The sequence below is a fragment of the Manacus candei genome, unplaced genomic scaffold (genome assembly GCF_025592945.1).
Source record: "Manacus candei isolate 608988 ecotype Guabito, Panama unplaced genomic scaffold, ASM2559294v1 h1tg000018l, whole genome shotgun sequence".
NCBI lineage: Eukaryota > Metazoa > Chordata > Aves > Passeriformes > Pipridae > Manacus > Manacus candei.
Genome location: NW_026138066.1, coordinates 4,873,165 through 4,889,439, shown reverse-complemented (window position 1 = coordinate 4,889,439; position 16,275 = coordinate 4,873,165). Strand labels below are relative to the sequence as shown.

Sequence of the window (16,275 nt, the reverse complement as noted above, 5' to 3'; positions counted from 1 at the left end):
AATGGGGTGAGCATCTGTGTTTCTCAGAAGCAGAGGAGGGAAAAATAGACTTTTTACTTGCCTCCTTACCTTTTTTCTGGTATTATTTTTCCCTGAGACCCATGAGGAAAAATATGGGGTCTGTTTGAAGCAGTGCTAAGTAACTGTGATGCTGTGGGCTACTCAAAATTTTTGAGTGGGTCATCCTGAAAGATGACCTTTTGAGTAGGAAAGAGTTCTATGTTTATATTCATCTCCTGAACTTTCCTGGAGGCCTGTTTTCTGATAAATATTTGCTCTTAAAAAGCTTCTTTAATTCCTTAGCAAGACTAGCAACAACTTGATGGAAAACAAAAATCTAGGTGAAGCAAAACACCCACTGTCTGGTTTAATTCACAAGTGTTTACTAGACACTTACATTAGCGACCAAAAGCCTGAGCCTTAAGTGTGTGTCTGGTGCTTTGTGCTCCCTCTTCTTATCACATGCTGAGGGGGTGAATAGATGAATTGCTTATCCTCAAAATGACTGGAAATGTATTTATGTTAGCAACTGGGGTTGTTTCCCTTTGACACTTTTTATTTGCGTCTAGTTCCTTGGGAAGTTCTGGCTTATTCTAAGCATTACCACATTGTCATTATTGTTTTATGTTTCTTATTGATAATTTGGAAAGATCCCATGTCTCTCCCTTATGCATGTCTGGCTCTTTTGGCTTCCTTTGCCTTGGGCTTCTCGGTGAGCGTGGTGCAGACAAACAAGCTGATAGAGACCCTTTAGCTCTGGCACTTGAAACATTGCAACTACATCACAGTAGTGTTGTACCTGTGCAGAGAGGCCAGGCTTATCAGGTACCCTGAGCTCCTTTTCAGCGATGATTTGAGAGCTGCAGTGTGGCATTCCCTGCAGGACTGAGCCCAACTTCAGGGCTTGGGCACACAGTGACCACTTCTTCCCTCGGAGATCTTGTGGCTGCTCTGTTCTTGAAGGTGGCAATTAGAGGTTACATATTACTTCACGTTTACAGTGTGTTTTTTCCCAGATATCTAAATGCACCTTGTGGGTATTGGATAACACAGCAGTTTGTGTCTGGGAGTTTAACCATTAAAAGGACAGGGTGGGCTAAGCACTGCCGAAGTGCTGCCTTGGAGACCTCAGCTGCTGTAAGCCAACACTGCTCCTGTAAGTAGCAGGAGCTACTCCATGCTTGCAGTACACCTGCAAGTGTACTGCTCTTGGGACTAGCTCATGTTATATACTCCCTGCTTAAAAACTCCTTGGTGCCTGCCTTTGAAAAAAAAAAAAAGTAAAAAAATTAATGTTAAGGTATAGATATCTATTCTTATTTATTCCTGCACCCAGATTCTGACCTGGATGATCTCCTGGCTCTTTACAAGCGCTTCTGCTTTCTACAGTAGACTTGCTTCAGGCAGTTTTATGTTGCCTACCTAAAACTCTTCTCTGGAGTTCTGCCTGGCATCCTTTGCTCTTCAGAGTTAAAAAAACTGCAGGATTCACACTTGCTTTGGGAAAAGTTAGTGCAGGGCTCTGCTCTGCTAATCAATCACTTCCTAACCCTCAAAGGCAGCTATTGGCAAGTGTGCAGCAATCCTCCCGTCTTTTCCTCATCACTGTGTACAACTACCACTGCACAAAGCATGTGTGTGCTGGCCTGGCTCCTGTTCACACCGTGTAGCTCTCGTGGTCTGTGTGTTTGTGTGTTGATCCATCCCTGCCATCTCAGCATGGTGTAGTGTTCTGCCCTGGTGAGATAGGAAGGGAGCAAAAAACAGGAGCGACTTCAAGCCTCTCACTGTGAAGTTTGGTAAGTGAGGTAAGTGATCTTGCATGCCTCTGAGGCCGAGCAGAGAAACCTCTGCAGGAGGGCTGTGGCTGTGCTGTGTGTTCACCTCCGGCTCCTGCAAGTCTGATCTCAGCTGTTTTGCAGGATGAGTCCTCAGGGTGGATGTCTGGGGGCGGGTTGCCTGGGTACAGTCTCCAGTGGTGTTACACTGGGAGTCAGCCCTGGTCATACCAGTGTTACCTTATTGTGTTCAAACCAGTTTGCAGTGTTGTTCCTTGGCATGCAATGCAACATGGAAAATTGTTTCTTTTCCTTTCTGATATAAGCAAGAGCATCCAGCTTTTCTAAGTGATTAACAGATTGGGGTTTGTCTCTGGCAGGTTACTGGCCTTCATACAATATCCCTTTCCATGAAAAGATTTACAATCTCAGTGGGTATGCGTCATATGTTGTCAAGTACGGCATGGATTTCTCCTATGAGCTGGCCCCAAGAGCAAAAATCTTCCGTCGAGACCAGGGCAAGGTGATTGACTTGGAAAGCATGAAGTACATCATGAGATACAACAGTAAGACACGTATTTATGTACTGCAGAGCTGATTTCAGTAAGCACTGTTACATTTATTTCTTGGATTATAGCGGGAAGCTGCAGCCTCACATACGGATCAGTTATATTACCCTAAATGCAGAGTACGGTCAAAGCAAATAGATAACACAAACTTACTGTTGAGGTAGGAAACCAGGCTAAAATTGTTCTATCAGGAACAAGGGCCCTTGGGCTTGCTGTTTGACTTTTCCAGAGTGCTTCTGACACTCCAAGAGACATTGTGGGCTGCTATTACCTAATACATCTACAACCTGTCAATCTTGAGAGCCTTAAACCCTAAGCAACAGTTAGGTGGATTAAGTATGAGAATAATGTTGATAGTTTAAGCATTAATTAACACACTAATGTTTTAGTTGTTGATAAGTCAAAGACTTTTCCCATGCCAGCAAGCAATGCACAAGAAGCTGGGAGGTAGCCAGGACATCTGACCCGAAGTGGCCAAAGGGATATTCCATACCATTCCATAGTATAAAATGTCATGCTCAGTGTATGAACTAAGGGGAATTGACTGGAAAGGGCTGATTGCTGCTCAGCAGGTTGTGAGCAATTGGATTATGCATCACTTGTTTCTCTTTGGTTTTATTACTTTCTCCCTCCCTCTCTATCCCTTTTCATTATTATAATTATTGTTGTTTTATTATTGACTTTGTTTCAATTATTTTTCTGATTCTTCTCCTGGTCCCATGGAGGGTGTTGGGTGGAAGTGGGAGAGCAGCTGTGTGGTATTTAGTTGCCAGCTAGGATTAAGCCAGAACAGTAGGTAACCTCATAGACCTTGAGGTTTGTCCAACTTCCCCTCCTTGTTTGCAGCTACTGCAGTGGGTGTTCAAAGATTTTGCTCCTTACCACTAACTTTAGTCCAGAACAGGAACACAAAGGCTCTCATTGCTGCATTTCCCCACCCACCCACCACTTCCCCTTCTCTTCTGCTTTTCTTTCTTGACAAAGTTTCTATAAGCTTTCATCATGTGGAATTCCATCATGTGTAATTGCAGATATGTGTGGTTAGAGGTTGGCAGCAGTGCCCCTGGGATGCAGAAATAGCTGTATGGCCTTGGATTAGGAGTTTGTCTACTTAATGTCTTGTCTTGAGCACTGACTTCTAGCTGGTACCGGGGGAGGAGCACGAGAGCAGTTCGATAGAGTGCACTTACCCAGCTTTTAGTGGCTCTATTACTTTGCACTGGCTTTTTGTGAGGAGGCTAACTTATTTTCTTTTCTTCTTTGCTTGCCCCCCCCCATTTCTCTCCAGACTACCAGCGTGATCCTTATGCTGAACATAATCCTTGCAACACCATTTGCTGCCGGGAAGACTTGAATCCTTCTTTACCAGTGCCTGCAGGCTGCTATGACTCCAAGGTAAATTATCTCAATTTTAACATCAGCTGAATGTTTGCTGCAGCCTGTTCATGCTCTTGTCAGACCTGTAGTAGGTTTCTCTGGACTAGGGCAGGCAGGGCCAGGCATGTCTGTTCCCTCTTTATGCTGTCCCAGTGCTTGGGCAGATCCTCAGATTGGAATTCTATTTCCTATCCCTGACATCAGTCCTGGCACAGTGGTAGAGGATAACAGGGGGATGTGTATGAAACAGCTATGTCCATGGGAACTTGTGGTGCTTGGGGGTTAAACCCCAAAGCCTTACAGGAGTAGGAGCCTAAAATAATGCTGAAGTGAGTCTTCACCTCACTCAGGGAAGGTGACTTGTACAGACTCAGCCTCCTGTTCATGGGGCCTGCGTGGGTGCCTCCCCAGAGCCCAAAGGAATGTGTTTTCAGTCTCAGTTTAGCTTTATCTTTACAAAAGGCTTGCTAGTGAGCCACCCTGCTCTGGGGCTCCACTTCTCTGAAAAACTGCTTTCTGAAAAGTTTGGGGAAGATGACTTTGCATTTTAGAGGGATCCTTAGACTCACTGTCCTGCAGAAAGCAGCATTTATTTTGGGCAGATTATGTGGTATTTTCACTGTCAAGGGCAATGCCTGAGTAAGCAGCTGTCCAGCCCTGGTGTGCTGGGAAGTTGTTCAGTGTTTTATCATGTGGGGTGCGGCCTGCTGTGTTCCTGGATTACGAGTTTGGTTGCTAGGATGGGACCTGTGAAGGCTGTTTTGGTAGTGCCAGTGCTGTGTGTCCAGCTTGCACAAGCCTGGCCAGCTGTCTGTTGCAGTGGCCAGTGGGAGGCTCCTCAAGCTGGTTAATACAAGAGGAATGCAGAAAAAGGCTGTGTAGAGGTGTCTGGTAAGGGAGTGGGTCAGTGAATGCTGTTTGTGGTGCCTTAGCCAGCACGGTTAGGCAAGGGGAATGGGCTGGGCTAGGGATAGACAGGGGGACCTAAGAGGGGTATTGAGAGAAGCAGTCCAGAGCAGAGGTGAGACCTGTTTAGTTATAAACCCTACAGGAGTTTGGGAAGATGGAGCAAACTGGGAACCTCTTAGGAGATAGTGAAGGAACAGGGCGGAGTCTGGGCAGAAATATTAACTCTGTGCTGCCTTTCTCCATTCCTGAATTACCCCAGCATGCCCCAGGGAACGGCCCAAGTGCTTAACATGCAGTAGAGCTCAGGTCAGAACCCTGGTCTGCCTGCTGAAGCCTCAGCTCTTTTGGAGGCACACAAATTGAGGGAGGATTGTCCTGAGGGCACTTTCTTTCAGCCTGGCTAGTGCAGGGGCTGGAGGGCAAGTGTGCTTTGCTGCTGCCAGCTGAAGATGCCTCTGTGCAGGGGAGAAATGCTGCCTGATCAATGTGCATTTCCCCTGCTCACTTCTTTCACTTCACTGTTACCAAATCTCCCAGAGCTGTCAAATCTCCTGCTGTCCGGGATGGGGATGTGTCAAACACCGTGCAGTCCTTTTGCCCTGAATTCCTGTCCTTTGTTACAGGTGTCAGATTTCCGCCTGGCATCAGCGTTCACAGCCTCTGCCATCAATGGCCCTCCAGTGCAGGGAGGGCTCCCTGTCTTCACCTGGAGACGATTTAACCGCACGCGGCACCAGGGCCTGCCAGAATCATACAACTTTGATTTTGTCACCATGAGGCCCATCCTGTAAAACCAGCATCAATATCCTCATATGGATTTTTTTTAATGAAAATTTTATTTCTTGTGTGTAATAAATTGATCTGGATGTCCACATCCTTGTGCCTTACCTGCTTTCCCCTGTCCTGCCTGCTAAGTACTTGGTACTGATGTTGGCTGCTTCAGTGCAGTCCAGTGCATGTTCCTTTCTTCTGAGCTATTTGGGCAGCCCTTCCTCTGACTAGGATTGATGGGAAGCAGGTAGCACAGCTTTCTGTTGATCTGAGCCATCATCAGCTGTTCCCAGAGCTGGAGTGAAGAGCAGTGCCACCAATGAGAGTGATCTGTCTCTAGCAGCAACATGGGACCTGTCTTCAGGGCTGGGCTGAGCCAGGTGGCTGCTGTGGGCTATGGTGGCCTTATATCAGCATTAGTTTGATGTCTGCCTTTTGTCTGAGGAGTGCCTGCAGGGTGTGCTGCAAGATTTTGCTTCCCATCCAGGAATGTCACTAGTGGAGAGAGTCAAGGCTGTGTTCCCCATGGCAGGTTGGTCTGTTATCTACAGGACACAGCTTTCAGTGGTGTTGGCAAGGTTTTCTTTGTCTGGCCAAAGCAGCTTGCAATGATCAGTCTGCCAGAGGGGATGAAGGGTAAGCAACCTGATGCTTTTGGAAACGTGCCCCTGCCACAGCTGCAGCCTAACAGCAGGGACAGAACTGTGGTGCAATGGATCTCTTGCAATGGATCCTTTTTGCAGTGGATTGGCTCATGCAGTTGGTGACATCTTTACCTGCTCCCTCAGCTGTGGCAGTGGAATGTGACAGTGAGATGGATGTGAGAGCCAGGGCTGGACACATTACTCGTAGTTACCTGTGTTTATGCTGAGGAGTTGAGTCACTGGGCTGTTTTGTGCTAGATATTATATGTGTAATTAAGTAAAACAAAATAAACAGCTCTTTCCACATGTCCTTGATGGTCCAAGCTAAACAGTGCACAGCACTGCCCTATATTATGAAGGTGAAGAAGGATGAACAGTGTGAGGTTTTAATCAAGCCCCTGGAGTTTAGCTTGTGTGATGGGGAAGGGAGCGAGTTACTGCAGCATGGGTCAGGTTCTACTCTAAATATCCAGTTGTCACAGTAGGGCTGATTTCTGTCAAGGAAAGAGGGAGACCAGAAGTTACAGGAAAACTATTGTTAAGGATGAAAAATCCATGCAGGGACTGAAATGGTTTGTTTGCTGAGGTAGAAGGAGGTAGGTGTGAAAGGCTGGAGAGAGCGTCTTTGCATGTGCAGGGTTAGGGGAGCACTGCTTAAAATGACTAACTGCTGAAGTACTCACCACAGAGCTGTTTTTTGCTTTTCAATACAGTCCTTTGTTTGGTAAAATTTACTGAGCCAAATGACTCAGCTCTGGTACCTACACAGATGCAGTGTAGGTATTGGTGTCTGTGCCAGTTGCAGCTGTGCCTGTGCTAGAGGAGGATGAATGTGTTCATGTTTGCTTGATGCCCTGGTGCTCTCCACCTGCATGTATGGGGAGGAGTCTGCCATGGTCACAGAGTTTTAGACACAGCACCCCCTCTTATTCCTACCTGAGTCAGTGAAGGTGCCTTGCTTGCCCACAGCTGGGACTGCAGGGACCTTGGCCTCTGTGTGAGCCCTTGCTCCGGGTGCCTCATCCCTGCCCCAAACTCTCTGTGCAGAGACCTCCTTCCTGTGGTGGTGGAGCCACTGGCACAGATTGAATTGAATTGGATTGAATAGGCTGTAACAGGCATTAAGGAGCACACTTAAAAGATGGAGTGGAGCTGGGTCATGAAGAGCAGCACAGGGATCTGAGCTGCCAGCAAGCAGAAGACCAAGAATCAGCTGCTTGTTTGAGACTAGAAGCACAGGGGGGCTGGAGGATGGCTTGACTTCCCTGTCACTCCTAGAAAACGCAGAAACATTGCAGGTTGTATTCACTGCTTTTTCACACAATCTTATATGAAAATGCTAATGGAGGAGTATTGTTAAAGTTGGTTCCCAGGGACCAGGAAGTTGCCAACTGATTTGTGTTGTTCTTGATCCAGGGCACACCTAGATGCTTCCCCCTGCAGGGAGTGGAGGTGCGTGGCACGTGATGTGCCCATGACATGCCAAATATGCACGAAAATAGGAGCTCTGAGTTTCTCCCATCTGGTGTCCTACCCTGAGGCAGGAGCTGCTCTGTGCTCCAACCCAGAGTTGTGGGAAAACTGCTCTACTTTTAGGAGTCCTTTTCTATGAGTAAACATTTACATCAATGGGACCTTATGAGCCTTAGGACTTCATTCCGTGTGACTGTGATTATTTTTTTTTGCCTTTGATGATTGTGCTGTTAAAGGCCACTGCATTCCTCTTACTGTGCTTCCTTTGCTGGCAGGGCAGCCCAGGTTGATCTGCCAGCCATGCCCGCAGCAGCTGGGTTGAGCTCCTCTTCCCTGCGCAGCTGCACCAGTGACCAGAGGAGAAGGCTTTGAGTAGGGCTGCATGGCCCTGCAGGGGCAAGAGGACTGACAGCATAAGTCTCAGGCAGCCACAGGAAGTTTAAAGGTCTCTTTGAATATCTTATTCCCTTCTGCAGATCCCACTTGGAGAAAAAAAAAGGGGGGAAGGTGTGCTCTAAGCAGAGGATTTGTGGCAGAAGTTGCCCCCTACTTCCAGATTTTTCCAAGTCCTGTAGCTTCTGTCTCCTAAACTTCAGGTTTTCAGGCTTGGCTGGAGAGACACTTACTTGGTAGGGAGATGGAATTAGGAGGTCGTTGTGATAAATCTCTCTTGCAATAACGAAAAGAAACCTGCTGTTCAGTCACTAGGCAATGCCTACAGAGGAAATGACTCCTCCCAGCAGGACCACCAAAATTACCACATGTAATGCAGGCTTTCACTTCCTTTGCCATTCCCCTTTTCTGAAGTCCAGTAGCAAACTCACCTCTCGTGGTTGTATTGTGCCAAAGCCACCCTGCAGCAAAACAGTGAGTGCTCTGCATGTTCACTTACTCACTTCGCTTTACTCCAGCACAGACTGTAATTACAGCAGTGCTTTGAGCAGAGTGGTTACACTGTATTTGATGATAAAACTCATGTTCTAAACTATGTGCAGTAGGTATACTCTTAGTCTAAAGAGCCAGTTTGAGAAACTCAGGACTTTGAAGTGGGATTGTGCTGAGGCATCACTTCACAGGAGTCCATTATCTTCTCCTCGGTGATTTGAAGCAAATTTTAGTAAGTGCAAGGAAACTAATTATTACCATCACAAATTAACTATATGTCCTCGAAGTACAGGGTCAGCACTAACTCGGGGTAGGCATGTCTGTAACTCCAGGTACTTTGAGTTCTCTACAATTTGGCAACAGAGTTGGGTCCAAGAAGCAGCTTTTCCCAGACTGCCATCTAGTCCAGCATCTTATTGGTCCCATGTCATGGTGCCATTCCTGGCTTTTACCCTTGAAGCAGTAGGGTGGGGAGCAGAGACTTGATCCCTGCACTGAAACACCCTTTTCATTTACCCCTTATTTCATTACTCTTGACCAATGCAATTAGTGCTGTGCACAACAGCTGCCCCCTGGCTTGAGAACCAGGGCCAGTTGAGTGTGCTGGGATCACTGCTGCAGGCTCAAGGTGCTGTGAAAAACCAAAGTCATATCCAGTACTTTGATCCAAGCCCCTTGCTAAGAGTGACTATTTTTTCGGAGATCAAACCTGGCACCCTGGAGGAAAATCGTTTTTGGAGTAGCACCAGCAACTGGGTTTCCATTCCTGTATCCCTCTGGGGCGACTCTGGGGAGCAGGTTACTTGATTTTGTCTGTCCAAGCTTTGCAGAAGTGCATGCAAGGTGGCTTTCCAGAAGTTACAGCACGCTTTTGTTTCTTGCTTCTGTGAGGGCAGCATCATGCAGTTGCTTCCCTGGGAATGACGAAGAGCCAAACTATTGTGGCTCAGTGTCACTTAAGCAAAGTGGCTTAAGAGGAGCCACCTCTTAAGAGGTGAAGAGGAAGAGCAGGCTTTGGGCTCTTTTTTGAGAGAGTTGTCTCCTGAGGTGTCAGGAACTAAGTACAGATGACTCAAAATGTTAAAAACCCAAAAGTTTATTTCAAAGTATAAATTTCAGGCTTGTCAGACAAAACTCCACTACAATTAATACAGACACACACTAATCTACAATATGGGGAGAGCTGGCAACTGCCCAGTTTAAATTGGACATTAAATTAGTTTTTTTGTATTTACAAGTCCAGCTGCAAAACAGAACAAGAAATCAGATGTGGAGTTTCCCAAAAAAGGATTTTGCATGTTTGACTCCCAATAGTCAATAAATTACTAAAGCTGAAGAGGACTCCCCAAACAGCTACTACCCAGTTATCTTATTTACAACTACAATTCATTAAGACAGCACTTCAAATATATATATATGTATATATATATGCATGTGTATATGTATATAAAAGAGAAGAAAAGAATACTCAGCCTGCATAATGATGATAAGAAATAAAGATGCATTTTTAACTTAAAAGGAATGAAAAGGAAAAATCATTCATTTGCTTTCTCCTAGCTATCCTTATTATTTTCCTTCTCCCCTCAGAAGATGTTTTTAAGGGAATACAGACTTGGGTAGCAGGCCTGGCTCAGTGTCATTTGAACTCCTCTCCCTCCAGTGTTTTCGTACAACGCCCAGCCCAACCCAAATCAGCAAAACTAAAAAAATATATATTTAATATATCAAGCTTCTATTTAAAATATCTGCATAGATATTTTTGACTAAAGGAAAATACTCAAAAGAGTTTATAAGAAGGCAGAATCACAGCTTGATTTTTTTACAGTGTATGCAATACTCATCCTGGGGAATGGCTGTTTAGGGAGCAGCAACAAACATGACTCATTCCTACATACAATACAGATTTTAATTTATTGGACATTTAAGACAAACAGCATGAAGGGTGGGCTGAAGTGACTGGTTTTGTTACAGTACAAAATGGTGTTCAGATTCTACCACTTGGTCCAATCATGCTCCCAGTGAAGGCACAATGGGTTTTGCCTTCATTTTCAAAGGAAGCAGGGTAAGACCCCTTAATTTTACAGGGAAAACACCATGGGTGTTTCCAGCCTAGTGCTAAAAACCTTGGGAACGGGTGAGTGTCTCAGTGCTTGTGCTCAGTGATCTAACGTGGCCAAAGGTAGTACAAATAATTCAAAGGAGCAAAGTCTAAGCCCAACTGCTACTCCTAGGGAAGCTGCTCAGAGCATGGAAATAATTACAGGCTGAGGGGAACCTGCCTCTGCACCCTTGTGCTTTCTGAAGCTGCCACTGCAGGCGCAGTACAGATGCTACACTTGCAGCCTGCCCCCTCCACGGCTTTAGTTTTTTGTTTGCAATAAAGCTTTTTTAGACACAGAGCAAAATAAAAGAGGCCAGTGAAGCTGCAACTAGGAGAAATGCAGTGGACAGGAATGGCATTTTGCCATCAGCACTGCACAGCAGGGCTCCTCTACAAGTAGGTGGACTAACTCAAATTACATTCAGCCTGGACATTGAGAGGCTGTTGCGACACACAACCAAAACCTAAAACACACCAGAAAGTAAATAATGGTGGAAAACACAGCTGCAGAATCAGTGCTGTGTTTGCTAAAACATGGGAAACTAAATCCAGGGCAGTACTGCAGAAATGTTGCGTACCCAGAGGCAGCAGCAAAACACACAATCAGGAACAACTTTATACCAGGCTACCTAAAGTCAGATGGAAAACCTTGCATCAAGTGCAGAGAAGAAACTAAAACCAACTCTTCCACTTAAAAGCCATATACAGCTTTTTAGCATATTTAAAAGTGGATTACTGGAAGGCTCAAGCAATTGACGCTAATGAGGAGACCAGTCTAGAGACACAGCAGTAACAGACCTGTAATGAGTGTTCCTGAATATTCTGGTAATACTTCCAAATAAATTCTAATAAATGAAACAAATTACTTCTGATTGTTTGTTGCTAGCAGAAATTTAGTTTCTCAGTAGCTTTATTCTTTCTAGGAGGTAAAGGATAATAAAATAACCAGCCACTCCACCACATGGGGTAAGTGCCATGAGGTAAGGAACTAAGCAATACCCGTGTTCGGTAGCATAAGGGGTCTGTTAAGCCAGAAGCCAGTTTTCACAATCAGTTCAGTGAAGAACTACATCTGGAGTAAATAAAGGTGAGTCTTCTTTCTCTAAGGATGCAACCTGCAAAACCTCCAAACAGAATGCCAGACCATCCCTAATAATACTTCACTGAAGGAAAGAAAAAATTCTAATGCAGGGCCCGCACCCCCTGCCTTTCCCAAACAAGACAAACCTAAAAACAAGATCTAAGTGCAAGCACAAATTATAGAAAAGCTCATTTATTGTTTGGGCTGGAATCACAAATAAGTGCATAAATTCCAGACTGTAGTCTAATTTTAAAACTGTAAAACTTCATTGTACTGATATGGCCAAGGGCTCTTTGGTACAACCTCAAAGACACATTAAAAAAAAATTGCCCAAGCAGGACTTGACAGCCATCAACTGGAAAGAACTGCTCTAACCTCTACTACAGAACTGGCTTTATAAGAACCCCACTTTAGACTAAATAAGACTAAATGCATTATTAAGTAATTATTCCTTGAAATAGGCAGACAAAAAATTAATTAAACATAGACAAATTCAAGGCATTTTTGATTATTGGCACCAGAAATACAGGGAGAGCTGTAGTTCAGAGAAAATCGTTCCTACATGAGAGTTGGTGTGAACCTTCTCTGATGATACTTGGATTTAGCCAGAATTTTTGGTTGCCCAAATCAACAGAACCGCTATACTTTAAATGCAAGTTTCCACACCGAGAATAGCTGTTGCTTACTTGACAGAAGTGACAATCCCACCTACATGGAGTACAGTAAACCAGACAAAGTATACAATGACATTTCTTTCAGTGTTAAAAGTTCTCAAAAGGAACATAACTAAAGAACCCATAATCTCATAGTATATTTCACCAGTCCTGTTTTGGGATTTAATTTTTCTGACACTTTTTCAACGTTGCTTTACATTTCAAAATGTTGGTTGTAAGAAAAAGGGTATCGAAATGAAAAAATATTATATTCTGCACCTTTGCTATACGATGGATTAAAAAAAAGAATCTTTCCCCTCTAAACCCACTGTTTGGTTTTGTTGGGCAGGAATGCAACTGAAAATTGCCAAAATCAAAACCTTACATACACTTTCTTGTCCAGGTGAGTTACAACTTGGCTCTGCAAACAGCAAGTTTAACATGTCAACGACAGCAGAGCAGATGCACCAATTTTCTTTTCTCAGCTCAGAAGCATCATGAAAGCATCTACTAACATTTGCAATTACTCACAAGGTTTAGGCCAGTGTCTAAAATAGTTTCTAAACTCCTTTGGCTGTGTTGGCTTTCTGCAGAGGCAGGCAGGTGCTGAGAGAGAGAAGACAACTGGGAAGCCAACTTCTCTTTCCGTACTCACTGAACATCCAAACTGAGTGCCAACAGGCAGAAGCTTTCATAGTGCCACACCACAGAGGTTTCTTCTTTGGCTGAATTGCAGCATACAGCTTTCCCAAAAGAACAGGGAAAGGCTTGGGTGGAAAATACTGTCTGTATACTGTAATATTCTTGACAGGACAAAAACAACTGCTCAAGAATTACAGTGAGGAAAGGGTTGAGTGATACTCAGATAGAATGCAGATAAAAACGAGTTCAGCATCAGCAGATGTTGCACTTCCTGGTCTTAACAGAAATAATAATTACTGCAGGCCTGGAAAATGAAAAGCACTAGTGAAAGACTAGAAGGATAAAGGGAAAAATAACTCCAAGCAAATAAAAGAACACCACAAGGTATCTGGCTACATTTTATTTTTGAAATTATTCTTTAAGGCACAAAATAAATCTAAAAAATAGGGCTGGATGTATGAGGGGAGGGGCAGAGAAACTGTCTGAACTAGAGAGGTGTGAATGCAGCTCTACAATTCACTGTCAGATACGACCTGGGAATGCTCCCAGGGCAAGTGGGGGAGGATGGTGAAAGTAGAGGAGCGTTCTTATTTATAAGAGGTAGGAGGTTGTGGGGTGATTTTTTTTTCCCCCCACCACCTCCAAATTTACATACATATGGGTTCCTGGCCAGACTAGAAGTTCCCTTCCCTTCCCTTCCCTCAGAGAGTTCATTCCAGTTTGTAAAGTAAGACCAGACCACTCAATCTTCCAGTACAAATGTGTGTGTTTTGCTTCAGACAAACTGTAATTTACTGTTTTGTTCCCACTCAGAAGCAGAATCCCAGGCATTCAGGATGCCCTTGGATAAAGGGTATGTAGGTATCTATATGGAACAGCTGTCATGGAAGCAAAAATGAAAGTTTCAAATGGCCCATGACATGAACTATTCAGAAAAAACAGGATCTCTTGCTGCAGGTGACTATTTTTCTTTTGGTTCTGAATGCATGTAGTGTATCACACAACTGTCTAAAATAATTCTGCAGAGAGTGGATTTAAAAGTGAATTACATGCATGGGATCAACTCCCCCCAGAACTGGGGTAATTCTTGGTACCAGGGCAGGTTTAAAGGCTCCAAAGATCTCCGTTTAACTGCTCTGAGAAGAGATCACATCTGTGGACTGGGGGTCACAGAACGGTCCAAAGCGTCCATAGATGTCCTTAGCCCGGACTGCAAAGTAGTATTTGCTGCCAGACACGAACTGTGTAAGAGTGCATGCCATAGGGAGAGGGAGGGCCTTCACTTCCCCGATCTTCTTCCACTGGGAGGGCATAGTGGCACTTGGGTCCTCGTGGTAGGCATAGAGATGGTAACTGTCCACATTGGCACAGCTCCTGTCCACCTCCATGACACTCCATGACAGCACAATTCCATTCTGGCTCTGTACCCGTGCCAGCTTCAGCTGTGGCTTTTGAGGCGGAGAAGTGTTGGCAGCTTCAGGGGGCAGACGTGGTGGCTGTGGTGCCTCTGGAAGTGGGGCAGGATGTACAGGGCGTGGTGGCTCCTAAGCAGCATAAGGGCAACAAGGGAAAGGTCAGAGTTTACAGCAGTTGGAAGGAGCCTTAATTCATCATTCCCCAGGTAACTGGAAGCAAATGAGCCTGCAATCATCCAGCCATCACAACTATCAGTCCTGTGTGCAGAGGCAAGGGAGCAGCAGCAAATGTTGAGAAGGGGTGGGACCAAGAATGCCATAAATTCTTAGGTTATTTACATATAAATCCCTAGCTCTACAACTGATCATTGCTGCAGTTATTTCCCTATATCCTCTTTGCTTCCCAGGCAAGAGGGGATGGAGTGAACACTGTGCTCTTTACCATAACTGAGCAGGCAGGTTCACAATGACTTTGAGCCAATCTACGTTTGAGCTGCTGTTCCCACATTACCCAAAACACCCCAGGCAGTGCATTAAGCTGACATCTCATCATCTTTTCAACAGACAGGTTTTCAGTCACAAACAGAAGAAAGGTTAATGGTGCTACATGGATTTTATCCCTTAAATTCACCACAAAAGCTCAGCCTCAGTTTCCAGAAAATTTTGAAATAAAGGCAAAAATATTTCTTTCCAATGATATTTCTTTTTTATACTGCAAAACCAGCCCTAGGTCTCTTGTTTATGTTAGTGAAGATGCATTTAGGAACATGGTTACAATAAGTATGAAATTTTGTTATTTTTTCAAGCCTAGGATCTTTCAGGTTGGAATCTGGGGTAGATTTTGGCATCTTAAGTGTTCTCTGTGATATTGGTTGGATTTAGTCTCATTATTTGTCACTGGAGAATGCATGAAGTTGAATGGTGTTTAGACTGAAGGAATGGTAAGTCACCTTCTTGATAATATATTTACCATTTCAGGACACCATAAGTAATGCAACTGCCCAATAGTGAGTGTGCAGGCAACATATTTGAAATGAAATGAGTCAGAGAAAATTCTCAAATACTTACAAAAAGGGGTTTGAGTCAATGCAGAAATAATCACGCCCAACAGTGATTTAAAAAAACCCTCTGAAATATAGGAATTGGCAACCTTGGGGATCTCGTTTGCATGTTGTTCTGTTTCCTCAGTTTTGCAAACAGCTGTACTGAAAAGCTCGTGAGCCAATTCATAGCCAAACCATGACTCAATGTTTTTTAGTAGCAGTTCTTTTGTACCCTTGACTCCACAAGTCCGTGCAGACAATTCATGTACTACTTTTCAATATGCACTGCTGGTGATTTGGAGAAGGCCAGGGTAAACTAACAGGTTGCACAGCTTTTACTATTCTGGGCAGAAGTTGCTGTAGGTGATTGGGTGGTGCTATGCACGTGAACTGGCTATCACTATTCTGCAGTTCATGCTAAGAAGCATTCTGAGAGGTACTAATGCAGAGACAGGCCTGTAAATTGCATCCAGTAATTTCCAAAGCACCACTCACAGCGTGCGCTTGCGGCGGTCGATGATGCACTGTCAGCTGAGGTGCTCCAGACCCGAGAGTCAGCCCGTTGTTCACGACATAGGTTGTCTGAGGCATTCGCACTGCCATACCTGTAAGAAGCACAATGAATACTTTTGAGTATTCAATAATTACAATCAGCTAAACAGAACATTGGAAGACCAACTCCGTGGTTCAGCTGGATGAAACCAAATTTCAGACAGACACACTCTCCTCAAGCTTCCAGCAGACTGATGAAGCGCTGCCTAACAATAGTATCACCTCCCATCCCCTGAAGCTGTAAAAGTGAGAAGAGAGCAAGTATTTATGTTTGCAGAGGGGGCAGATGTCGCTTTAATAATTTGTAGCATGAAAGAAATGGGTGGGGAGGGGAAGGGGGGGAGATACAGGGAGCTTAAGTATGGAAAGAAAAACATCACTT

At 44.5% G+C, this 16,275-nt stretch overlaps 2 protein-coding genes across 3 annotated transcripts in view; one reads left to right on the top strand and one right to left on the bottom strand.

The window, feature by feature from the left end:
• Positions 1-6,316, top strand: part of PLBD1 (phospholipase B domain containing 1) — a 36,157-nt gene extending 29,841 nt beyond the window's left edge. Inside the window, exons 9-11 of the mRNA XM_051784150.1 lie at positions 2,159-2,344; positions 3,636-3,742; positions 5,257-6,316. Of these exons, the coding sequence (XP_051640110.1) occupies positions 2,159-2,344; positions 3,636-3,742; positions 5,257-5,424 (461 nt within the window). The 3' untranslated portion in view covers positions 5,425-6,316. The remainder of the gene's footprint in view (positions 1-2,158; positions 2,345-3,635; positions 3,743-5,256) is intronic.
• Positions 6,317-9,486: 3,170 nt separating this feature from the next.
• ATF7IP (activating transcription factor 7 interacting protein) overlaps positions 9,487-16,275 on the bottom strand; it is an 85,203-nt gene continuing 78,414 nt past the window's right edge. For both annotated transcript variants that reach the window (XM_051784138.1, XM_051784139.1), the window contains exons 13-14: positions 15,837-15,946; positions 9,487-14,427 (exon numbers count right to left, since the gene is read on the bottom strand). In XM_051784138.1, coding sequence (XP_051640098.1) covers positions 14,011-14,427; positions 15,837-15,946 — 527 coding nt within the window. In that variant the 3' untranslated portion in view covers positions 9,487-14,010. The remainder of the gene's footprint in view (positions 14,428-15,836; positions 15,947-16,275) is intronic.